Genomic DNA, 26767 nt, shown 5'->3' with positions numbered 1-26767 from the left:
TGACAATCTCCTGACAAATGATGAGGATAGTAAGTATTATATTTAAATGTTTTATATGATACTTTGTCCTCTCCAATAGCCACCGGCTATTTCCATAGCAGTATGAAAGTATTTGTTCACTCCAGTAACCATCCTCTCTGCAAATATCACCGGGCTCTATGACCTCCAACTAGAGTCAGGAACACAGTTACTAACTTCCAGTTTACCTGTACTGGTAGCCGTTAACTTACAGAGAAGTAGAACTGTGAGCAAATAACAATAACTACCGGAGATAAATACTGACCTCATAGTTATTTCCATAGTCGCTCTAATTCCTTATGGTAGCTGTATTTGTACTACCTGCCCAAACTAAATTGACAAACAAGGCGGTGGCTTAAGGGAACGACCATACATGTCAATGCGTGTACTGCAGCCCCTGTTAGCCACCACTCTTACATTAACTTCATTTAACTGTTTGTGCTGAAAGTAGTGATGGTGCACGAAATAGTACACAGTTCTATTAACAGATGGCGCGCAGTCTCATAGTTATTTCCATGACCTAGAGAACACCCTCAAAATGGTCTATCCCTCTCCTTCGATGAGTTGACGCGCAAGCGTAGTAAGATTTTCGGGTAAACAGATGGCGCGAGGCACCATTGGCAGTTATTGAGATACCTACCAGTATGAGGTGAGCGGTTATCGCAGTAACCATTACATCTCAGTAATCGGTTATTTCTATCAGTTAAGTTATTTTTTGCCACCTCTAGTCGCTGCTGCTGGTGTCAATGCCATTGGCTCATTATAAGCGGCGACTTGGCTGACGCGTCACTGTCTGCCCGCCGCCCAGTGTAATCTGTATAGACGTTGTTGTCGAAGTTCGCTGATCAGTGGCAAGGTGGCACTGCGGTCAGGATACTTAGTAGCTTCTCCACGAGATGTCAGCTTCGGCGGCGTGTTGGTGGCTGCTCGGTGTAGCATGTCTACGCCGTCGAAACTCTCACGTGGCTGTAACTGGTGCTGTGTCGAATTACTTCCTGACTGACGTTCTTTGACGCGGCTGCTGGGCTCCGTGCATTATTGCCTACATATAAGATTATGGGTCCACATTAATTTTCGAGGTTTTAAAACAGTTTACAGCCGGTTTCGTGCGTAAAGACTGAGCACAATACTTCTTTGACACGTTTGTAATGAATACGCGATCAATTACGTCGCGATAATTTCTACCCGTGTCTCTCGTTAATATTAACCTCGCACTGTTTTACACACGAATTTCCGTGCTTGTACTCCACAGTAGAGTTTATTAACACTGTCCCTGTCGTCCGATACTGCCAATTGCTTTTAATTATTAGGTGTTAGCACGTTCTATTATCCTGCAATTACATCGTAATACAGTGTCCGAAGTTTTTTATGCATTTTCACAATGAAAACCATTACAAAGTACCGTTTATCGAAGATGGTTTTTCTCGAAATTTCTGAATTGTTCATACATACGTAAATTAATGAGAAGTTTTCGTTGCCATTTAAACTTTTGGTGATTTTCTTAATACTGCCAATGTTCTTTCGCGGTAAGCACACTTGAACCATTTGTTGTTATTCTCCTCCTCTTATCGCACTGCACACTATCCTTTCATAGAATGCCACAATGAAACACTCCCTTTTAGAACTCATCGTTATTGACTTGTGGATAACAGCCTAACAGTTTAGAATAGTTCGACCGTGTGCAGCTGATAAAAGCTGATCCGTTAATATTTGAACAGGAGTTGTTTCGTATCAAATCCAACAAAGTCAATTTGAATGTCAGGTAGCAATAATCGGTACATACTTTGTTGTTAGGGTTCTATATATATTGTCTAAACAGCACGAATGAGGAAGTTACTCTCTTCATCTGACAAAATAATAACGGTTAACTCATCAAAGGTCGCCTATTAATATCGTCACACACCAGTATCCTCCATGTAGCACCAACTGCACAATCCTCACTGCAATTCAAATCGTTGGTTTCCGGCGCGGTTATCGCGTAATCACGGTATGCAAATGAACACTTAAACATACCGACAAGTCACTTAGTTAATGCCATTTCCGTATTTGCTGGAGGTCACGCCTACGGCGCTGGGTGACAAACACAGCCGTTAAACAATGGTAATTGCGGTCACCCATCCCACCGAAATCCGCCCTGCTCGTTTAGTAGTCAACAATTTACTTTTTCGGAGTCTCAACACTGACTACTTTCTGGCGCACTCGGCTCTCGACTATCGATAGTACCTACTGCGAGCTGCGTGAGGCAAAGATATATTGTTCTCCATATGTAAGGGGCGGTTGACTCCTTAAATGTTGCGCAATTCACGAGAATGCTGTCTGCCTGAAAATATCCTTCGTGTTAAAAACTGTTTATTATTCTTTACTTTTTACTCTACAGCTGATGGTTTACCAAATACATGCAGTAAAAATTTTCATTCATCGCAACACCATACCTGTTTTTCACTAGCAGTGTTATTTTGATGTGTGCATAAAATATCACTTACAAAATGCAACATAAAATTCTAAAACTACTTTCACTACATAAAATTCACCATATTATTATCATAGAAACTGTACTTCAATTAAAATCACCTTTAATTTCAACTGATTATCTGCATTAGTAGTGCAACACTATACGAGCAATTGTCGGTACTACTATATTTTGTTGCAATAATGACTCGGTTGAAAATAAAAAGTAAATTTAATTACATCTGGCTTCTTTTGACTATTTTTTGCATTTATAACTTTCTTGGCATCGTGGTGAAGTCATGACTAGTGTCAATTAAGTTTCTCTCGACAAGTTCATTCTTTGACTAAATGAAGTATAATGTTCCAAGAAGTTCCTAAGATGCTAGCATGCGAATTACACATCTACAAAACACTGCAGGATCTCACTTCGCTATGCGTTGCCTGTGATGCAAAGTAGTGCTTATTATGAGTTCCATGATCGACAACAGGCTCTTTTCGATTAGTGTGCAGCTTGAATAAATCTGGCCCACACAATATTATTCATTGCTTCGAAAATTTTCTTGTGACCATGTATTGTGCCCACATACTTGCTCGACCACTTATAATTTGCCTGGCCACATATCACAACATTTTCGACGCAAAACACTCTGGCGTTTGCACTTCAACGAATACGTCCGTTCCTCCAGACAGATGCTTCGCAAGTACTTCTCTGCCTTCACCACTGTGCACTCTTGCCAACGACGATATTGTTACTGTGCTTTACATAATAGAAGCTTCCCTGACATGGTCAGCGTATTTACTACAATGATTTGACACGAATAATTCTTACTTATCCTATCAACAAAAAATAAAATTTTCATAAACACTAATAAATGAAAAAATTCATTAATAAATGTATTTACAAAAATGGTTATGCAATCGAGAAATCAAGGTAGCTGAAATGTACGTGAGGTAGTGGGTTGTAGTGTTGCAAGCTCTCGTAAGAGAGCGCGTCAGATGAACTGGCATGCATCACCAACAGGTCACGGTGACTGACAGAAAGTGTGCAGGCGCTCAACGTCTGTTTTAATGTCCACTAGTGATCTGTCATGACGTCATTTTCCTGCCAGGATTCCGTGCTCAGGGCGTCCAATCATCTGTGGTTGCAGAGTTGCAGCATCACCTGTATCGCCAACTATGGGGCCATTGTTATCTACAGAAGGAAAACACCTATCATTCTCCTATCTCCTTTACACCAGTCTATTTCTCGATCTTAGTGCATACACTGAAGTATGTGTAGAACGCGTGGGAGCGGCTTGGTCACCTTGTCACGTGACTTTTCCCTTCTTACTCCCCCCCACCAGTTAGAGACCGACACCTGTACAGATGCTTTACAACAGCATCATTTTCAAATCTACTTGAAAATGGTCTGGATGCAAAGGCTACATTCGGTCATGAATGTATATATTAGGAAATAGAACGGCGTTAAATTAATAGAACTGATAACAACATTATTGTAGCTACTAAGAACATCAGATCATGAGGGCTTGTTTGGAAAGAAGCATCAGACTGGCCGTCTATTTTTACATGGATCTGATATCGAGGGTACCTAAAAACAAATGTAAAAGTTTTGTAAGTCTTTATGTATGATGATGGTAAAATCGTATTTTTAAGTTCACTATTGGTACAGATATAGCTTAATGACAATTTTTAACCAGACGTTACATTAAAGAATGTGTCGTAAGTCCATTTAAAGGAGTCTGTGCATGTTGATACTTGTTAGTGGATATGGAATAATGTGCCCATTTCTGGTCGTTACCAGGTCGGTATACCTGCTGACAATGTACTCACCGGTGATAGCAGTGAGCCGACTGAGCGCGAACCCTTTCCTGGGGATAGTGGCGCAGGGGGCGGCAACGTTCACTGCATACTACCTGGTGAACTACTTTGGAGCGACGTTCGGTCGCCGTTGGCCCGGCGTGGCCAGTGCACTCTTGGCTGCAATGGTCTGCGTCCTCATCTTCTGCCTGCTGACTGGTGAGCTGCGACCATTCTCTCTGCTGATTTAGCCTCTATCTTATCTAAAAATTGGATGAAAATCGTAAGATAGATCAGTTAGATGTCAATAGTCAGAGAAGACTGCTGTGCTAACCAAGTGGAGCACATCCAGGAATGTTCGCTTCTCTGTTGCTCATATACTGTTGCAATCAAGAACCACAGGTTAGATATTGACGAAATTCAATAATAAATAACCATGTACAGTAATGCGTGATGATGGCCGATATGCGCTGTTACACATTCTAAGGTTTGGGATGCCATACCCATCGCAAATTTCGTAGGGTGGAAGGGTTGTACTCCAGTTGATTCTCCTTGGCGTAATGGAATAGTAGACATTTGGCTTTCAGCAAGGGGTAAATTACTTTGTTACCCATTTACAGGAATAAGTCACTGCAGGTAATAGAACTGATCACGAATGGGATAGAAGATCTTATGGGCGGATACAATACAACAAACGAGAAAACAATATACTGTCATAACAGGACTCTTTACATACTCAAATATACTGATACAGCTATACAGCTAATCCATAAATTTAATCAGCATGAGAATGGCAAAAATGCCAACGATATGATTCACGGTTATACAAACACAAATCTACTGAAATTTAATCTAAATCATGAAGCAAATAATCGCTATGTGAATATTCAACCGCTTTGTCGCTGGGGGAGAACAAAAACAAGGCAAAAACATAAGAGTAAAAACATACCAGTTATGGGAAAAAGACCATTTGGTGGTATTAGACGGTAGTCTTAGTGGTTTACAACTTCTACTTGTTGTCTGTTGTTGGGCAACAGGTATTTTAGTACATGGAACGAGATCTATTCGAACTGATAGGGACAGGTTAACAGCTTCAATTATCATAATCTACCCTATAATTTCCTAGTCCAGTGTCATGGGAACATGGAATTTGTGAGAGTAACTGTTGATGCAGGTAAAATATATAGCTGCCAAATCTAACCTGTTTTGAAAGTGGAGACCATCGGCAGTTCATAATTAAATACAAGCCCGGAAACATGGATTCAACCCAAAAATCCTTGCTGAGAAAATGTACGAAAACTTATAATTATAAGTTATTTTTGTTGTAAGCAGCTGATGATGTTTACTATGATTACACATGAAGTGGTTGTTTAAGAAACAGTAAGAAATTCAGTTACAAGACATGAACAAACTAACTTTACAAATTAAGCACTATTTTGGTAGTAACGAAGAGTAAATGACGACATATAATAAAATGAAGTTTTCTTGTAATATGCATCTGTTTGAAAATCTGGACTACCCCACTCAATTTACTATGACAGTCATCTTAGATGAATACTCAAAATTAATCAATTTTATCAGATAACATCTGAAAATTGGAACCCATTTTATTTGAGGGTTCAGTTTAATTAACAGAAATACAAAGACTATTTACTGTCAGAAGATGCAAAACATACGTTATATGTTATATCACAGTAAGTAATTAACTTTATAGACACATTATTACTGTGTGTGCTGAAACGAAAAATTGTGATAACATATGACAGAACCACACAAAAAGATTACAAGGAATAAATGTTACTATTGATGCCTTTGTATCTTTTTTTTTATATTGAAAATTCTTTAGAATATGTGCAGAATTTATAGTATTGATACATTATTCGATCATAGGTTTATTTATTCGCAATGTACCAAACACTTGTCAGATATGCATTTAAGGATAGTATCTTCCAGTCATTATTGTTAAATTGCATGATGTGTTGTGATACAAGTATAAGAAATTTATGGGTTGTATACTTATCAATTAATTGCCTAGTCCAATGAACACACTATTTATTTTAAGGTAATTATGGTACCTTTAAGTCCTTGTTACTCAGCGTTTGGAGCTTTTAAAAACATGAAGTAACTGTAGTTTCACTTAGCAAGAGCGAAAATGGTTGAAGTAAAAAAAGGAGAAGTAACATGGTGCACTAGCTTTGATTTTAGGTTTTAGCGTAAACTGTTCACACAGAAATATAATACTATGACTGTCAATAACCCAGATAGAATATAATGTAAATGTAAACAAAAATATTGAGCAATTTCGAACAAACTGGTTTAAGGAGAGGTGTATTATATCAAAAAAGGAATCCAACCATTTAAGAGAAAATGGAATCCTGGATTTGAAATTTGATTAACAAAACCATACTGATCAAATTTCAACTGTTACCATTAAATTATGAACGTATGTCTGAAAGCTGTATAAACATGAAGTAAAGGGTCAAAAGGAGTTGCATATATCATGAATTACAGGATGGGTTTATTTATCAGCTGTTTCTTCACACCTATGTATGTGCATGTCAGGCTGGATTTACGTGTCTACGTCAGAAGTACAGTAACACAAAAAGCCAAAACCGAAACTGCACCAACAAAGTTTGCAAAATTCACAGATAGATGGAGTACATAATCTATCTTCCACTCTGTTAGAGTAAGGTTGTGGTGTTTGTGTTAAATCGCTGGTCCAGGGAAGGATCAAAATGTTAATACGGTAGCACAATCTATTGCTGGCAAGTAAATGTATGTCTCTTCCTCAGAACTGAACATACAAAAATTCTCGTTTTGTGCAGCGCACGTCGCGGGTGCAGGCATCGTGATGGCGACGATGCTGATGCAGTTCAGCACCGTTGCCAACCTGGGCATGGTGAACCTGCAGAGCATCGAGGTGCACCCCACGTGTCTCCGCCAGATCGCAACGAGTGTCGAGTGGGCAGTTGCCGGGGTTGCCATGTCTTCCCTGCCCTACCTGGCTTTGATGGTACGTGAAATGTAAGACGTTGCACATCAGTAGGTGGAAAAATAAGCCTTACTGCTCGATTACAAGGTTGTTCATCCAAATTCAGTAGCAGACGCTGCAGGAGAGGTGTTTTGGACCATACAAAGGTACGCTAAAATTTTGAGAGCACATGATCAAAGAAGCGACAAATGGTTCAAGTGGCTCTGAGCACTATGGGACTTAACATCTATGGTCATCAGTCCCCTAGAACTTAGAACTACTTAAACCTAACTAACCTAAGGACATCACACAACACCCAGCCATCACGAGGCAGAGAAAATCCCTGACCCCGCCGGGAATCGAACCCGGGAACCCGGGCGTGGGAAGCGAGAACGCTACCGCACGACCACGAGATGCGGGCTAAAAGAAGCGACAAGTACAACAGTAGTTCCTCCGACACACACTATCTGAACTATCGGGACACCCCCCTGTAATGCGAAATTGATCCCTAGATGTCACGAGATGCAGACGCGCCATTATAAAACGAGGCGAGGAGTATTGTGTTGTCAGTAGAGAAACAGTGACAGCTGAATTTGACTTTCAGAAGAGTTCAGTGCTTCGATTGTGGACAGTCATTGGCTATTACCTGAGTAGCGTATCATCAGGGACATTTCAACTCCTCTAAAGCTGCCTACGTTGACTGTTGGTGATGTGATTGTGAAGTGGAAACGCGAAGGAACGATCACAGCTAAACCAAAATCAGACAGATCAGACATCATATACTGATGGACAGGGACCATCGAGCATTATGGAGTGTGGTCGAAAGAAATCGGTGGACGTACTGACTTGGGAGTTAAAAAGTGATTTCAGCAATTCAGCTAGCACATTGATGGTACATATGGAGTCAAAAGAATGGAATACAGTTATCGAACAGGTGTTCATAATCCATCCATTTATGTAATCAGTTCTAAGCGACACTTGAAGTGGTGTAAGGAATGACGCCACTGGACACTGGATGACTGGAGACGTGTAATTTGGAGTGATGAATCACACTATACCCTGTGACTATCCGATGGGAGGGTTCGGGTTTGGCAAATGCCTCGAGAACATTATCTGCCGTCAATGTCTAATGCCAACACTGAAGTATGGAGGAGGTGGTGCTACCACATGGTGGTGGTGGGGGGGGGGGGTTCTGTGGTTATGGTGTGGTCCCCCTACTGCGTTTAAGGAAACGCTAAAGGCAAAAGGATATGAACACACTTTACACCATTATATACGGTGTACAGTAGCGCAACAGTTCAGAAACAATGACTGGATCAACATGACAATTCACCTTGTCATAAACCAATGTCTGTGAAGCAATGGTTTGTAGACAGATTCATTCCTGAAATGGACTGGCCTGCCCAAAGTCCAGACCTGAATTCAACAGAACACTTTTGGAATCTGATAGTACTTCGACTTCTCTCCAGATCTTCTCTGGTTTCGGCTATTCAGGAAGGATGGGTTGCCATTCCTCCACATACGTTCAGACTACTCATTGAAAGTGTCCTCATTGGAAAGGGTGAAGGGAGGACACATCCATTATTAACTTCCACTTATAGGTGATGGAATACTTTTGGTAGGATAGTGTAAATCTCGTGAAAAAAAAGAACATTGCGGTAAAATCAGATATACTGTATTCAAGTTCATACCGAGATGTATCGGCAGGAATTCTGCCGGAGCGCCATTCTAAACTGTAGCAGGAGAGAGTGACACCACAATATCGTTTTGGGATGTTCATATAAATATAGATATAGCAGATTATTATCGCTTACATTCCCTTAACAAGAGGTAAACAATGGTCTCCATTGACAATGAGCCTAATACAAAATGTGAAGAAATCATAACGACAGATCGAATATGTCTCAGAAATCACTTTGTTGTAAATTTTCGACCAGTATAATTACGAATTTGAGACAAAAACTGTAAAAGTTTAGATTATAGTTCCAATACGATGGATAAATTCCAAAAAAACAACTATATTTTTCTCTTAGACGTATTTCTCTCTCGTTGATACTTTTCATAAACCAGCGTAAAAAATAAGGACCACATCTGACAAGGTAGAATTTAAACCTGTCATATTGCCCTGGATGGGATGGAAAATGAAACATTATTTACGATCCTCGGAGTATTCTATTTTCCTGAAGGTCAGAGAGTTGTTTGTACAGCGCCTGATAGTTCAGCTGTGTTGAAATTCTGTACATTTGGGGAAATACTTGGTGGTCATAACTAAACTGGCAGTGTTCCTAGCACATCACAGGACGTTGAAACATCGTACGTATATCCATTAGCTGGCGCGCTCGCGGGGTGTGCTAAAAAAAAGTTTCACTTTCCGTCACAGGTGAAAATATAGAGCAGCCAGAATGTGATGTAGGTCCAGGGAAAGAAGGGTAAAATGTGCTTCGTCCATCCAAAGAATATTCCCCAGCCCCGTGTCATCCAGTCCTGTGCGTGCCACAAAACGAAAGGTGAAGTCACGGCTTTGTAGCCTATCTTGGATCTTCATTTTGTGCACATTCTGAATCTCGTAGGGGTACCAGTGAAAATCTTTAGAACAATTGACCAGGGAAGAGACACTTTCCGTGACAACTTGAGCGGTGGATGCAAATTTTAATGTGAGTGCTGCACTTCATCAACAACTGCCATGGGAACGGGCTGCTTCCCTTTCCCATCTGCACCACCATTGTTCACCTGTTTCTTCAGGTTAATTGATCGTATTCCTTAGCCCATTTACTATCATGGGGCCCCTTCGCAGTTGTTCCTGTCGGCGATATACCCACCCTGCAGCGATGTTGTTGCTGTCGTTGTGATAAAACAGCTTTGCCAGCAGTGTACGTCTTTTTCTCAACGGCCATTGCGTTTCATACACCCTTTACACCAACAGTAACTTCATAAAAGAAATTAAAACGTATCGCCCAGTGACACACACCATACTGACGTCAAAACACCAGACATTTCACATTCTGACTGCTTACAGTGCCATATTTTCAATTGGTAGCAGCAAGTACAACTAGGGGTATTATTTTTTTCAGCATGCTTTACAGGCTAAACGATTAATGGACGTACCTACGATGTTTCAGCGACCAGCAACGTGTACAACCTGTACTGTAGCTCTTAAAACACCATCACTAAAACTACACCTACTGGGTATTTGTTTTAGCACCCTTATATGGAATGGCCAATAAATAATTTATAACTGCTTGTGGATTTGTTTAGTAATAATGGAAATAGGTCATTCTCTCGTTGACATCAAGATCTACGCAGCTGTGTGTAACATGCATATAATAATTTTTTCATAGTGTGGAGCCAGAGTCGTAATATATTTCTTTAAAGTCAGTACCGCCATTAGAATCATGTTTATTTACAGTGTTACAGTTACACTTACACAATCATGATTTCGACTTCAAAGTGCTGTTATCAAGTGTTTTCTGAGAGCAGATTAGACAATAAGAGTGAAATACATAACAAGTGATGTAACCATATAAGAATCCATATCTATAATGGTTACTTACAAGTCTTATAAATTGCCTAAGATGGCGTACTGACACATTAAAATACACTATTAGTCACATTGTTAAAGTTTCGATATTTCTGGCAGAGCCTACTGCTTTGTTTCATTTCTGAGTATACCATCTTGACTGAATGACAGTTGGCTAAGTGTCAAATTGTCTTGGTCAAAGAAATTCCTGTTACAAGCAGGTGACTTTTTTTGTTTTAATCTTTGGACTCAGTATCTAGTAAGGTAGGAAAGGTTAGGAGCAATTTATTGCCTTTGGTAGTTATTACATCTTTGCAGCACCTGTTTATCTTAGTATACAATGAAGTTGCCTGCTCATAAACAAAAACAGTAACAAACCTCTCGATAATATTCGCTGCATCCATAAATATAACAGTCAAGCTGATCATTGTCGTTGTTTAAAGTACATTTTAGTAGGTAAATATACAGCTTTGTATATGAAATTAACACATGGCCAACTGTAAGTTGTGTAATTTTGCCTCAATTCAGAATTAATACAATACAGTGCAATTACTTACTCTACTCACTCATTAATTAACCAGTGAGTTTTGAAGCAATATTTATGATGTACATATTATCAGACATGTAAATCCTGTTATATGTGGTAGAACATTACTTAGGAATAAGTGCAAATAATAGAGGTATGTGAAACAGGACCTGTACATAAAAGTATTTCAGCAAATAAAAGAATCAAACGATTTCATGCTAAACAACACATTTAATTTCAACATAATATAAAGAGTAGGTATATCCTAGTATTTGTTAATAGTTGATGAGATGCAATTACAAATGTGAGTGCACCATGGTATTGATACATATGGCTCCAATCTTGGTGATATAAATCTTATTTAAATGTTATAGTAGTGACGTCTTACTTATATGATGTATAGATGACATAGTAATGTTAACAACTTAATCAGTTACCACATATGAAAGCCCCAAGTGGATCAACTCCTATTTCTTAACAACAAAGATAAATGTAACATTATTGATCATAGTTACTTCTTAGAGAGGTAATAATTAATTGAGAAGAAATACAAGGTCAAGAGAACTATGAATCATTCATTGAAGACTGTAGGCATATGGAGTGGGAGTGTAAGGAGGGGTGTAGAAGGATGGATTGGGCGCTACCAAATGACTAATGAAATGAAGGAGAAGCTATTATAGGGAGGGGGAAGGGTAGCTAATAAAAGAATAAGAATAAAAATGTGAAGTGAATTTTTTTTAAATTTAAATACACCTATAGTAAATAGCCATTTTTAAATGTTAAATCTAGGATCAAATATAGCGTATGTTAGGGCATTGTGTGGGAATGATGTGTCCAAAGTGAAGGTACATTTAAGTGTGTATCAGTACATTCTCTGTGTGGATTCATAAATGCTAGTGTTTTATGTGTTAAATAGTGGTGATACTAAAATTTATTCCATAAATTTAATAAGATAAAAGGTTTTATTGATCCTTTCTCAGTCTGTCCTTTGGTTAATTATAGAAGTTCAGGGTGAGGTATGAAGAGAGATACTGACTCCTCGTGAAAGTAGTATGTCTTAGAGGGAGGAAAGGGTTAGTCAATCAGTGCTTAGCAATAATCGCTGAGGGAGGTGATGGGCATGATAACAATACATCCAGGGAAGGGGGGAGGGGAGGGGGATGCTGAAGAAGAGAGGAATTATGCATAACAATGTGAATAAAACCCTAATAAATTAGAGAATACGAACGAGACAATGTTATAAAAAGCAAAAGGGGAGAAAAGACATAAATATCCCACATTGTGAACTATCAAAGGAATAGTCCACAAATATATTCATCTCAAAATATAAATTTGGTGGCCAGGGTACATATATCCAATTATAATATAATATATTTTATTTATTAACAGATATCTCACAGGAAATGTCTATCATTATTCCTTGATTAAAGATCACCCTCCCCCCCAACTCCCACACTCCTTTTAAAATACTCCCTTTTCGTCACTTACTTAGATGTCTACATATTATTATGTGTTATTATTTTTATTTTTGAGTATTTTTTCACTTCACATTTTTATTCTTATTCCTTTATTAGTTACCCTTCCCCCTCCGCCCCCCCCCCCAACAATAGCTATTCCATCATTTCATTAGTCATTTGGTAGCCCACCATCCATCCTTTTACACCCCCCCTTACACTCCCACTCCATATGCCTACAGTCTTCAATGAATGACTCATAGTATTCTTGACCTTATGTTTCTTCTCAATTCTTCATTACCTCTCTAAGAAGTAACTATGATCAACAATGTTACATTTGTCTTTGTTGTTAAGAAATAGAAGTTAACCCACTTGGGGCTTTCATATGTGGTTGCTGATTAAGTTGTTAACATTACTACGTCATCTTTACATCATATAATTAAGACGTCACTACTATAACATGTAAATAAGATTCATAGCATCAAGATTGCAGCCATATGTATCAATACCATGGTGCACTCACATTTGTAATTGCATCTCATCAACCATTAACAAATACTAGGATATTCCTACTCTTTAAATTATGTTAAATTTAAATGTGCTGTTTAGCATGAAATCGTTTGATTCTTTTATTTGCTGAAATACTTTTATGTACAGGTCCTGTTTCACATACCTCTATTATTTGCACTTATTCCTAAGTAATGTTCTACCACATATAACAGGATTTACATGTCTGATAATATGTACATCATAAATATTGCTTCAAAACTCACTGGTTAATTAATGAGTGAGTAGAGTAAGTAATTGCACTGTATTGTATTAATTCTGAATTGGGGCAAAATTACACAACTTACAGTTGGCCATGTGTTAATTTCATATACAAAGCTGTATATTTACCCATTAAAATGTACTTTAAACAACGTCAATGATTAGCTGGACTGTTATATTTATGGATGCAAAGAATATTATCGAGAGGTTTGTTACTGTTTACGTTTATGAGCAGGCAGCTTCATTGTATACTAAGATAAACAGGTACTGCAATGATGTAACAACTACCAAAGATAATAAATTGGTGCTAACCTTTCCTTCCCTACCAGACACTGAGTCCAAAGATTAAAACAAAAAAAGTCGCCTGCTTGTAACAGGAATTTCTTTGACCAAGACAATTTGACACTTAGCCTACTGTCATTCAGTCAAGATGGTATACTCAGCAATTAAACAAAGCAGTAGGCTCTGTCAGAAATACCGAATCTTAGACAATTTATCTAATAGTGTATTTTAATATGGCAGTATGCCATCTTAGGAGATTTTTAAGACTTGTAAGTAAGCGTTATAAATATGGATTCTTATATGGTTACATCACTTGTTATGTATTTCACTGTTATTGTTTAATCTGCTTTCAGGAAGCACTTGATAATAGCACTTTGAAGCCGAAATCATGATTGTGTAAGTGTAACTGTAACACTGTAAATAAACAAGAGTCTAATAGACTTTGTTGTTATATGCATGTATTGCATATCTTTATCATTTTTCATTTATTGCAATTTATAGCACGAATGTTAATAACTTTTTAATAATAATTTTATGAATGTGGTAATAATTATAGCGAACTCGTCTCACTACCGTGAATTCGACGCTGTGTAGATTTTTCTTATCATGTCCTGGAGTGGTTTCCCAAGGACAGGCCATGACGTAGGGATCACGTATTTACTTGAAACTTTCTACAGCTGCAGTAGGCCATTTAAACAACATATGTGCAAGGAGTAAGGTGCACTATTCTGGAAATTGCGAGAATATCGCAAGAGAAGTTTTAGGCCTCCGTGTGCCTGTGCGAAAATGCTGGTGGAAAGACCTAATTGTGGGCAAATGGTACAGCCGGAGTTGTAGCCCAGCGTGTTTGGACAGAGGGTTAGCTGCCCTCTGTAATGAAAAAGAAAAAAAACCAAGTGAATGGACCAACGACGAACTTGAGCGAGTATCACGGGACGTTCGCGTCGAACTAATCCAACGAAAAAATGAGCTAAAAAATAAAAGTAGTTAGATCTCGCACTTAGGAAGAAGGACGTGTGCGAGGCGAGGTTCGAATCCAGCTACAGTGACTGCTAGTTCTCAATCTATATTTTTCCCATCACCTGTGACATTATTTAATTTATATGACGTTTGAGAGCTAATACGATGAAAAAGATAATCCAACGTGCATTTTCGTGAAGTTATTGTGAATTTCATATGTTATTTGACTGTTTACTATTTTTAACTAAATTTTCAAGGACGGGCGACAGGCTTGGAAAGACCAGACTAAACTCGATAGTGCGACTGACTTTATTCACAGTCACTAACATAGTAAGTCACAATGTGTCAGAATACAAGAGTAATGTACAATTACCTGTCGGATGTGCACTCGACATCACATGTTGCAGGATGGTGTTTGTCACACAAACGTAGAAAACAAATTGAAATGGTATCTACTGGTTCGAAGTAATGCAGTTTCTAAGGAGAAACATAACTCGTTGACATTTTGAAAAATTTCTCTTTCTTCCAACAGTTTGGATGAAAACTACGCGTAACGTGAAATTTTGGGAAATTTATGGGCGCTGACAATTGGTGATGTAAGATGGAATCTAATTAAAGATATTAAGTAGTCAAATGACATGAAATGCACTAAAACGCCATGTAAATACACAAGTTTTTATTATTATATTACCTCTCAAATGTCATCTAAGTTAAATAATATGAGAGGTAATGAAAAAAATAGATTAACGAATACGTTTGAGCAGGAGTCGAAACGTCGCCTCATACATGTTCGTCTTATGAAGCTCGAACGCTAATCACTGGACTACCACGAATTCGAATGGTCAGCACCTTCGTACAGGTACATCAGTTACATAATCGATGCGTAAAAAATCTCTTGCGATTTTCACGGAATTGCCACAGTAGCACATCATGCTAATTTCACATTTTGTTGTTTTAATGGCCTAATAAGGTTTAGGAAATTTGAAGTAAATCTGTGATCCCAACTTCATGGCCTCTGCTCGTTAGTATTTTCAGTGAGTATTTTCAGCTCCAGTTTTAACGTAGTCAGTTCGTGGGTCATTTTGCCTGACTTCACTAAGGACGTGGCGGCGCACCCTTCCCTACCACTTCGGATTTTCCAAGACGCTGGACCACTGCAGCCGGCCAAGCGATCCCACACGTCCGTCCACAGCTCTCTACAATAGCCTGTGTACTCTGCCCAGCGCCAGCTCCGACTTCCTGGCCCGGCAACTTCACGGCAACTTGCCAGCTATACACTACTCAACCAGATAACCTACTCTGAAATATTGCGCTTAGCGGACTCGCCTTTCATGTCACAGTACGACGAAAGTTGCTGTAGTTGACAGAGGACAGTTCTGCCTTTAGTTCTCTGAAGCTGAATGCTATTCAATTTCGAAGCTTTTCCATCCGTTCTTCAGGTACACTGTGGTACTCAGCATGCTGTGCAAAAGTTAAGGCCGCAAATGTTTTTCCTCTGATTAATGTCTCGGGACACACCTAACCTCGTAGTCCAAGTATCACTCTTGAAATCTCCTTCTGCCGTAAGATGCGTATCTCAGTACCCACCCTAAGCGAATTACACTACTGGCCGTTAAAATTGCTTCACCAAGAAGAAATGCAGATGATAAACGGGTATTCATTGGACAAATATATTATACTAGAACTGACATGTGATTACATTTTCACGCAATTTGGGTGAGAAATCAGTACCCAGAACAACCACCTCTGGCCGTAATAACGGCCTTAATACGCCTGGACATTGAGTCAAACAGAGCTTGGATGGCGTGTACAGGTACAGCTGCCCGTGCAACTTCAACACGATACCACAATTCATCAAGAGTAGTGACTGGCGTATTGTGACGAGCCCGTTGCTCGGCCACCATTGACCAGACGTTTTCAATTGTTGAGAGATCTGGAGAATGTGCTGGCCAGGGCGCAGTCGAACATTTTTTTGTATCCAGAAAGACCCGTACAGGACCTACAACATGCGGTCGTGCATTTTCCTGCCAAAATGTACGGTTTTGCAGGGATCGAATGAAAGGTAGACCCACGGGTCGTAACACATCTGAAATGTAACACTCACTGTTCAAAGTGCCGTCAGTGCGAACAAGAGGTGACCGAGACGTGTAACCAATGACACCCCATACCATCACGACGAGTAATACGCCAGTATGGCGATGACGAATACACGCTTCCAATGTGCGTTCACCGGGATGTCGCCAAACACGGATGCGACCATCACGATGCTGTAAACAGAACCTGGATTCACCCGAAAAAATGACGTTTTGCCATTCGTGCACCCAGGTTCGTCGCTGAGTACACCATCGCAGGGGCTCCCGTCTGTGATGCAGCGTCAAGGGTAACCGCAGCCATGGTCTCCGAGCTGATAGTCCATGCTGCTGCAAACGTCGTCGAACTGTTGTTGTCTTGAAAACGTCCCCATCTGTTGAGTCATAGGTCGAGACGTGGCTGCACGATCCGTTACAGCCATGTGGATAAGATTCCTGTCATCTCGACTGTTAGTGATACGAGGCCGTTGGGATCCAGCACGGCGTTCCGTATTACCCTCCTGAACCCACCGATTCCATATTCTGCTAACAGTCATTGGACCTCGACCAACGCGAGCAGCAGTGTCGCGATACGATAAACCGCAATCGCGATAGGCTACAATCCGACCTTTTCCAAAGTCGGAAACGTGATGGTACGCATGTCTCCTCCTTACACGAGGCATCACAACAATGTTTCACCAGGCAACGCCGGTCAACTGCTGTTTGTGTATGAGAAATCGATTGGAAACTTTCCTCACGTCAGCACGTTGTATGTGTCACCACCGGCGCCAACCTTGTGTGAACGCTCTGAAAAGCTAATCATTTGCATATCACATCGTGTTCTTCCTGTCGGTTAAATTTCGCGTCTGTAGCACGTCGTCTTCGTGGTATAGGAATTTTAAAGGCCAGTAGTGTATATCTCAAAAACTTGCTGTATAAGAGTGATTAGTTTAAAATCTGGTACACGAATACTAAGACTGAAATGTTGCACAGCATTCGTAGTGATATGTGAGATTACAGTTGGCGCATGGTCATTCAGCTTGCCACATTATCTTTCAAGAATATTTCTGGTAACCAGTCAAAAGCTAGCTTACAAGCAACATCATATAAACTTACCCTCACTCCACTTTGGCATAAACAATCAAGAGCAATTTACAGGCCTATACCTATGACGTCACTGTCTAACAGCATTATTGACCATGTTTCACACTCGCGTATTTTGAAGTTTATGGAGAGGAATAATTTGTTTATAAATGAAAGTGGATTCCTTAAGCGAGTATCTTGCAGAACGCAGCTCGTTCTGTTCTCGCATGAAATCCAGAGCGCGGCAAGCTGCGAGTTACAGCTAGACTGCGAGAATCTCTCTACCGCATGCTGCGCTGTTGTACTTTACGACAATGCTGTTTCATTCACAGAGCGACCATATTATTCATTCACTTGTCGATGTTAGTTTCTTGTAGTAGTATAGGTGTAAATGTTTTAATGCGATTTCCAAATAAATATGCCAGGTGACGGCAATAAACGTGAAGTTCTTCATAGATTAGATTAGATTAATACTTGTTCCATAGATCATGAATACGACATTTCGTAATGATGTGGAACGTGTCATGTTAATAAAAGATGTCTGTACAAGATATTACATTACACAAGATATTGCATTACACTAATGTTTAAGTTGGTTTTTTTCCCTTAATTTATATCTAAAAATTCAGCCAATGAGTAGAAGGAGTTGTCATCTAGAAATTCTTTTAATTTATTTTTAAATGTTAGTTGGCTATCTGTCAGGCTTTTGATGCTGTTTGGTAGGTGGCCAAAGACTTTTGTGGCAGCATAATTTACCCTTTTCCGTGCCAAAGTAAGATTTAACCCTGCATAGTGAAGATCATCCTTTCTCCTGGTGTTATAGCTATGCACACTGCTATTACTTTTGAACTGGGTTGGATTATTAACAACAAATTTCATAAGTGAATATATATTTTGTGAGGTTACTGTGAGGATCCCTAGATCCTTAAATAGATGTCTGCAGGATGACCGTGGGTGGGCTCCAGCAATTATTCTGATTACACGTTTTTGAGCAATGAATACTTTTCTACTCAACGATGAATTACCCCAGAATATGATACCATACGAAAGCAGTGAATGAAAGTGGGCATAGTACGCTAATTTACTGAGATTCTTATCACCAAAATTTGCAATAACCCTAATAGCATACGTAGCTGAACTCAGACATTTCAGTAGACCATCAATGTGTTGCTTCCAGTTTAACCTCTCATCAATGGACACGCCTAAAAATTTTGAAAATTCTACCTTAGCTACAGACTTCTGTTCAAAGTCTATATTTATTACTGGAGTTGTGCCATTTACTGTACGGAACTGTATATACTGTGTTTTATCAAAATTTAAAGAGAGTCCATTTCCTGAGAACCACTTAATAATTTTGTGAAAAACATCATTTGCAATTACATCACTTAGTTCTTGGTTTTTGGATGTTATTACTATACTTGTATCATCAGCAAAAAGAACTAACTTTGCATCTTCATCAATGTGGAATGGTAAGTCATTAATGTATATCAAGAACAGTAAAGGACCTAAGACCAAACCCTGTGGGACCCCGTGCTTGTGGCGGTATCTTAAAAGCTGAGTTTACAGCCACAGACCGCGCACAACAGCAGAACTTGGTGAGGCCAAGACACACGAAATAAACAACACTGATGAGAATACACTTGACTCAATGCCACGGAATACGGCGAAAAGAGTGCACTCGTACATCTCTACTGCTGAAGGACACTTCCAGCATTTGCTGTGAGGAGTTTGTGTGAATGTATGTATGTGATCTCTCAATGGTATTTATCATCTCCTAAAATTGCAAATGTGTCCCATTATTGGTTCAGATGTTCTAAGTAATTAAAGTAGCTCATGTTTATATGGACTGAACTGTATGTCGATGTAGGTGCGAAGGTGTAGCAAGATGTCAAATTAAAGAGTATACAAATGTTGAAGTCGAGTTTTCAGATAGTATAGGATCTGATTAGGTGTTTATTGGATGTTAGGAGAGGTGCGAATTTGATGCGGGGGTAAACGATCCACATGAGGGAAACTAAACAGATGTTGAAAGGGAGAACAGAGTGCATGACGCTCAAGGATTTAGAGGGAGTAGTAAAACGTTGGTGGATGGTACATCCATGCAACACTGGCATAGCAGACTGTAGGTCAAATCATGGTCAGATCATGGTCATGGTCAGGCCTTGAACTTTATCTGACAGCTTCGTGGTGAATGTGGAAAATACGAGGGCAGTTCAATAAGTAATGCAACACATTTTTTTTTCTCGGCCAATTTTGGTTGAAAAAACCGAAAATTTCTTGTGGAATATTTTCAAACATTCCCGCTTCGTCTCGTATAGTTTCATTGACTTCCGACAGGTGGCAGCGCTGTACGGAGCTGTTAAAATGGCGTCTGTAACGGATGTGCGTTGCAAACAACGGGCAGTGATCGAGTTTCTTTTGGCGGAAAACCAGGGCATCTCAGATATTCATAGGCGCTTGCAGAATGTCTACGGTGATCTGGCAGTGGACAAAAGCGCAGTGAGTCGTTGGGCAAAGCGTGTGTCATCACCGCCGCAAGGTCAAGCAAGACTGTCCGATCTCCCGCGTGAGGGCCAGCTGTGCACAGCTGTGACTCCTGCAATGGCGGAGCGTGCGAACACACTCGTTCGAGATGATCGACGGATCACCATCAAACAACTCAGTGCTCAACTTGACATCTCTGTTGGTAGTGCTGTCACAATTGTTCACCAGTTGGGATATTCAAAGGTTTGTTCCCGCTGGGTCCCTCGTTGTCTAACCGAACACCATAAAGAGCAAAGGAGAACCATCTGTGCAGAATTGCTTGCTCGTCATGTGGCTGAGTGTGACAATTTCTTGTCAAAGATTGTTACAGGCGATGAAACATGGGTTCATCACTTCGAACCTGAAACAAAACGGCAATCAATGGAGTGGTGCCACACCCACTCCCCTACCAAGAATAAGTTTAAAGCCATACCCTCAGCCGGTAAAGTCATGGTTACAGTCTTCTGGGACGCTGAAGGGACTATTCTGTTCGATGTCCTTCTCCATGGTCAAACGATCAACTCTGAAGTGTATTGTGCTACTCTTCAGAAATTGAAGAAACGACTTCAGCGTGTTCGTAGGCACAAAAATCTGAACGAACTTCTCCTTCTTCATGACAACGCAAGACCTCACACAAGTCTTCGCACCCGAGAGGAGCTCACAAAACTTCAGTGGACTGTTCTTCCTCATGCACCCTACAGCCCTGATCTCGCACCGTCGGATTTCCATATGTTTGGCCCAATGAAGGACGCAATCCGTGGGAGGCACTACGGGGATGATGAAGAAGTTATTGATGCAGTACGACGTTGGCTCCGACATCGACCAGTGGAATGGTACCGTGCAGGCATACAGGCCCTCATTTCAAGGTGGCGTAAGGCCGTAGCATTGAATGAAGATTGCGTTGAAAAATAGTGTTGTGTAGCTAAAGGATTGGGGAATAACCTGGTGTATTTCAATGCTGAATAAAACAACCCCTGTTTCAGAAAAAAAAAATGTGTTGCATTACTTATTGAACTGCTCTCGTAGATTTGAGCTTTTGCTTCAGTTAGAAACTGGCGAGCCTCAAGCAGTTGCAGGTGTAGACAGGGCACAACAAACTTTCAGCAGCAAATTGAAAAGTAAAAAAGTAGGGCAAGCAGTAAAGGGAAAGAAAGTGTTGTTGTTAGGTAGTTCCCATGGAAGAGGTGTTGGCCAACTTTTGCAGGATGAAGTAGGATCAGAATACCAGGTCACCAATTTTTTTTTAACCTAGTACTGGTCTGGAGCACGTGACAGAGGATTTAGGATCACTTTGCAAAGAGTTCACTAAGAAAGACACCGTGGTTATTGTGGTTTGGGCAGGTAATAGTATTGACAGAGATCCTGGGTACAGTATAGAGTGTGACCTGGCAAAGACTGCGTCAGCATCAAAGCATACTAGTGTTAAGTTTGTATCTGTTCTTGGGCGCCATGACCGACCTCGTTTGAACTCTTCTGTCAAGAGAGTTAATTAGGAGTTGAAACAGTTGCTTATGTCTGGTGCAGGGTCACACATTGGTGTGGTTCCTCTTGTTCTATTAGTAGGTGGGATTATACTAGGCATGGCCTTCACCTCAACAGGAAGGGGAAGGGTAAACTGGCTGGGGAAATAGCAGGAAAGTTAAAGGGGGGAGGCACTGTCATGAATGATAAAATACCAGTGGTTACAAGGTTCAGAAAAGACCCTTTTTTAGGGTAGTGTGGTCATAAAGAAACCAAATTTTAAGAGAGGTTAGGACTGAGACAAACCAGTTTGAGAAAGAAACCAAAAAGCATAATTCTAGCTTATTACATCAGCATAAACAGTCATTGGTTAAGAATTTTCAGCAATCAGCAGATATTTTAACTCTATCCAATTTTAACTCAGTCAATGTGAAATGTCAGCTAACTTTATTGCATCAAAATGTTCGAGGTCTAAGAAATACAATTAATGAATTAATTATCTGCATAGATGAATTAGAGTCTTCAAACCCAGCAGACATAATCTGCCTCTCTGAACATCCTGTGACCACTGGTATAGAACTTTTAAGTGTTACAGGGTTTAGGTTAGCATCTCACTTTTGTAGATCAGAAATGGAGAAAGGAGGAGTTGCAACATTCATCAGGAACTGTCATAAATTTAAGAACATAGACATTTATAAATTTTGCCTAGAACAGCATATGGAAGTATGTGCAACAGAAGTAGAATTTCACAAAAAATCCTTCATAGTATTAAGTGTATATCGAGCACCTGCAGGAAACTTTAATCTGTTAGTAAGCCACCTTGAATCTGTTCCGGCCCATTTAACACTCAAAAACAAAGAAATAGTGGTTGCTGGTGATTTCAATGTAAATTTCCTTAAAGACTCTTATTTGAGTTAGTAACACTATCATTCAACTTAATTTCCACTGTAAAGTTGCCCACTAGGGTAGCCAATTTCTCACAAACAGCCATTGATAATATCTTTATAGAAAAGTCCAATGAACAAAATTATATTACAAAACCAATAATCAATGGCCTCTCAGAGCATGGCATGCAGTTCCTTCTGTTAAATGTTAACACTGAACAGGATATAAAATCTGTTAAATCTGATCTGAAGCTGGTAATCAATAAGCCAAAAATTGATTATTTTAGGACACTCCTCAGAGACATTCACTGGACTGATGTTTACAGTGCTCATGGCATGAATGAAAAGTATAACACTTTTGCTAATCAAGTGCTTACTTTATTCGAACACTGTTTTCCCGAAAAACTTACCAAGGTTAGAGCAAAGTCTATAAAGAAGCCGCAGATTACTCAAGGAATAGAGGTATCTTGTGAAACAAAAAGAAAACTGTATCTGTCAATCCGAAACAGTTCCGATGTTGATGCTATAGCACATTCCAAGGAATACTGCAAACTATTAAAGACTGTAATATGGACATCAAAGCAAATATGTTACAAGGAAAAGATAGTCATATCAGATAACAAAATAAAGACAATATGGGATATAGTGAAGGAGGAGACCGATAGAACCAGACATGAAGAGGGACAAATAGCATTAAGAGTAAACGATACATTGATGACAGATGTGTATAGTGTCGCAGAACATTTTAAAAAACATTTCATATCTGTTACTGAAAAGATGGGGTTGTCAGGTTCTGTAGATGCTGCTGTGGAATACCTTAGACGAGACATTTCAAGTAACTTCCATAATATGAATTTGACCTTCACTACCACAGCAGAAATAATATCCATCATAAAATCTTTAAAATCAAAAATATCTAGTGGGTATGATGAAATATCAGCAAAGCTAATTAAAGAATATGATTCTGAGTTAGGTAACATATTAAGCTATCTGTGTAACTAGTCGTTTATCAGTGGAATAATTCCTGAACAGTTAAAATATGCTGTAGTTAAGCCACTGTTTAAGAAGGCAGATAGAGAAATAGCATCAAATTTCCGTCGAATTTCACTTTTGCCAGCATTCTCAAAAATTTTAGAAAAAGTAATGTACAATCGGCTTTATAACCATCTTATTTCAAATAACATACTGTCAAAGTCATAGTTCGAATTTCTAAAGGGTTCTGATACTGAGAAGGCTATCTACACTTACAGTGAAAATGTGCTTAATTCATTAGATAAAAAACTGCAGGCATCTGGTATATTTTGTGATTTGTCAGAGGCATTTCCTTTTAAGTAAATTATAATATTACAGTGTGACAGGAAATGCTGCAAAATGGTTCAAATCTTATATCTCTGGCAGGAAACAAAGCGTGTTATTAGGAAAGAGACATGTATCAACCTATCAGGCATCATCCAACTGGGAACTAATTATATGTGGGGTCCCACAAGGTTCCATTTTAGAGCCCTTACTTTTTCTTGTGTATATCAACAACCTTTCATCAGTAACATTACCAGATGCCAAGTTCGTTTTGTTTGGCGATGATACAAACATTGCAATAAATAGCAAATCAAGTGTAGTCTTAGAAAGATCGGCTAATAAAATATTTGTGGACGTTAATCACTGGTTCCTAGCCAATTCTTTGACACTAAACTTTGAAAAAACTCACTACACGCAGTTCAGAACTCGTAAAGGGTGTCCCACGAGTATATGCCTAACATATGATGACAAGCAGATAGAAGAAGTGGACAGTGTTAAATTCTTGGGATTACAGCTTGATAATAAATTCAACTGGGAAAAGCACACCACAGAACTGCTGAAGCGTCTTAACAAATCTCTATTTGCAATGCGAATTGTGTCAGACATAGGTGATATAAAAATGAAAAAGCTGGCATACTATGCTTACTTTCATTCCATAATGTCATATGGGATTATTTTTTGGGGTAATTCATCAAGCCAAGCTAAAGTTTTCTGGGCACAAAAACGTGCAGTAAGAGTTATATGTGGTGTGAACTCAAGAACATCCTGCAGAAGCCTGTTTAGGGAACTAGGGATACTAACTACTGCTTCCCAATATATTTATCACTTTTTCAAAGCAACAGGTCAATTCATAGAATCAATACTAGAAATAAGAATAATCTTCACAAGGATTTAAAGTCACTTAGTCTTGTACAAAAAGGTGTGCATTATTCAGGAACACACATTTACAATAACTTGCCAGTAGCCATCAAAAGCTTAACAACCAATGAAATTCAATTTCAGAGAAGCCTAAAGGATTTATTGGTGGCCAACTCCTACTACTCCATTGATGAATTTCTCAGCAGAACCAACTGATTTGTGTGCATGTATATATTATATATAAGTACAATATAACTTGTGCACAATTTCAGTGCACTAATGTGTTCATTGTAAATAAGAGTGTATGTGTGTGTGTGTGTGTGTGTGTGTGTGTGTGTGTGTGTGTGTGTGAGTGTGTGTAAGTACAATCTAACTTCCGCACCATTTCAGTGCAGTAATGTGTTCATTGTAAATAAGTATTATAGTAGTTGTATTATACATTTATTACCTTATAAATAAATAAAAAGCCTTTTTTTATATTGCGTTCAGTGCATTAGTATTTGTAAAATGATTCTTTCATATATTGCTCATTAAAAAATGATGATCATTCCACTTGCGGCCTGTGGAATGGTACATTAGTTTATTTGTCTGAGTTGTTAATATTTGTGATGTATTGTTGTTTTTCTGACATGTTCTACATCCGGGAGGACCTCCTCACTGTGGATCAATTGGAATGAAAGTAAATCTAATCTAATCGAATGTGGGGGATAGTGCAGGGGTGCAATCACTTTTTTGCTCAGTTAATAGGTTTTGTAATTACAGCCTGGTGCGGGCTTTCCGTTGGGTGGTTAGTGAGGAAGCCTTAGAGTCGTAATAATTCACGTGCAAACATATCTGTGATTGGCGTCTTTCATTCTCACTACTTACAAATATCTTTTCCTTTCACAGGACGACAAGCGACTTCCCTTCGCCATCCTCGCAGCCCTGAACTTGATGGTGGCGTTTTCGGTGTCGTTCCTGCCAGAATCTGCGCTGCAGCGATTGCCGGAGACGTTAAGGGACGGTGCCGTCTTTGGCAGAGGACAGCGCTACTGGAGCTGGAAACCCAAACCGACACCAGAGTACGCCAAGGGATAAAGGAGTTCCAGAAGTTCCTTTTAGTTTAGAAGGAACGATAATGCGATGCTGGCAACCTTCGACTTCTGTTTACTGACGGTGCACATGACTTGATCGGCCTGCTATGAACGAATAACAGTGCACTTCGAGCCCTATTTCTAATCTGTAAACAGTAACACGAAAATTAAGCCTGACCTGGATTAGATTATAATTTATGGCCGTTATATTCAGTAAATGATACATGCCAAAATAAACTGACATGGAAACCGCACCTACTGCGCTACCCAAAAAAGAAAAAAACCCTCATAATAGACTGAAACTACATATTGCACTCCTAACAAAGCCTTAGTCTGACGAGTAATCCTCTTACGCTAACGTCGCCTGCATTCATACCAGTTTCCCCTCGCATTTTTAACTTTAACACTAACTCCAAAAATACTCTAATGCTATTCAACCCGCCTCGCCCTCTGTACCCGTCCACTACACCCCCCCCCCCCCTGCGCCCCCCCCCCTCCCCGCCTGTTACACTTACATGCTCTCCACATCCTATTCCAACAAAACTTAATCACCTCCCACAACGTGCTCAGGAAATCTCGCCCAGAGATCTACCCATCCTTCCAGCTTTTAACAGAATCCTCTTCAAATGGTCCAAATGGCTCTGAGCACTATGGGACTTAACTTCTGAGGTCATCAGTCCCCTAGAACTTACAACTAGTTAAACCTAACTACCCTAAGGACATCACACACATCCATGCCCGAGGCAGGATTCGAATCTGCGACCGTAGCGGTCGCGCGG

General features: G+C 39.6%; 2 protein-coding genes across 4 annotated transcripts in view; one reads left to right on the top strand and one right to left on the bottom strand.

Annotated features, from left to right (window-relative positions):
- Window positions 1–26137, top strand: part of LOC126473441 (solute carrier family 22 member 21-like) — a 401751-nt gene extending 375614 nt beyond the window's left edge. Inside the window, exons 2-3 of one of the 2 annotated variants that reach the window (XM_050100488.1) lie at window positions 7089–7276; window positions 25804–26137. In XM_050100488.1, the coding sequence (XP_049956445.1) occupies window positions 7089–7276; window positions 25804–25992 (377 nt within the window). In that variant the 3' untranslated portion in view covers window positions 25993–26137. The remainder of the gene's footprint in view (window positions 1–7088; window positions 7277–25803) is intronic. The other variant, XM_050100489.1, reaches the window with a different exon arrangement.
- The window catches only part of LOC126473439 (solute carrier family 22 member 7-like), a 555641-nt gene that overhangs the window by 273763 nt on the left and 255111 nt on the right, over window positions 1–26767 (bottom strand). The window lies entirely within an intron of this gene.

This window comes from Schistocerca serialis, chromosome 4, assembly GCF_023864345.2.
Source record: "Schistocerca serialis cubense isolate TAMUIC-IGC-003099 chromosome 4, iqSchSeri2.2, whole genome shotgun sequence".
NCBI lineage: Eukaryota > Metazoa > Arthropoda > Insecta > Orthoptera > Acrididae > Schistocerca > Schistocerca serialis.
This window is presented reverse-complemented; position numbering and strand designations above follow the sequence as displayed.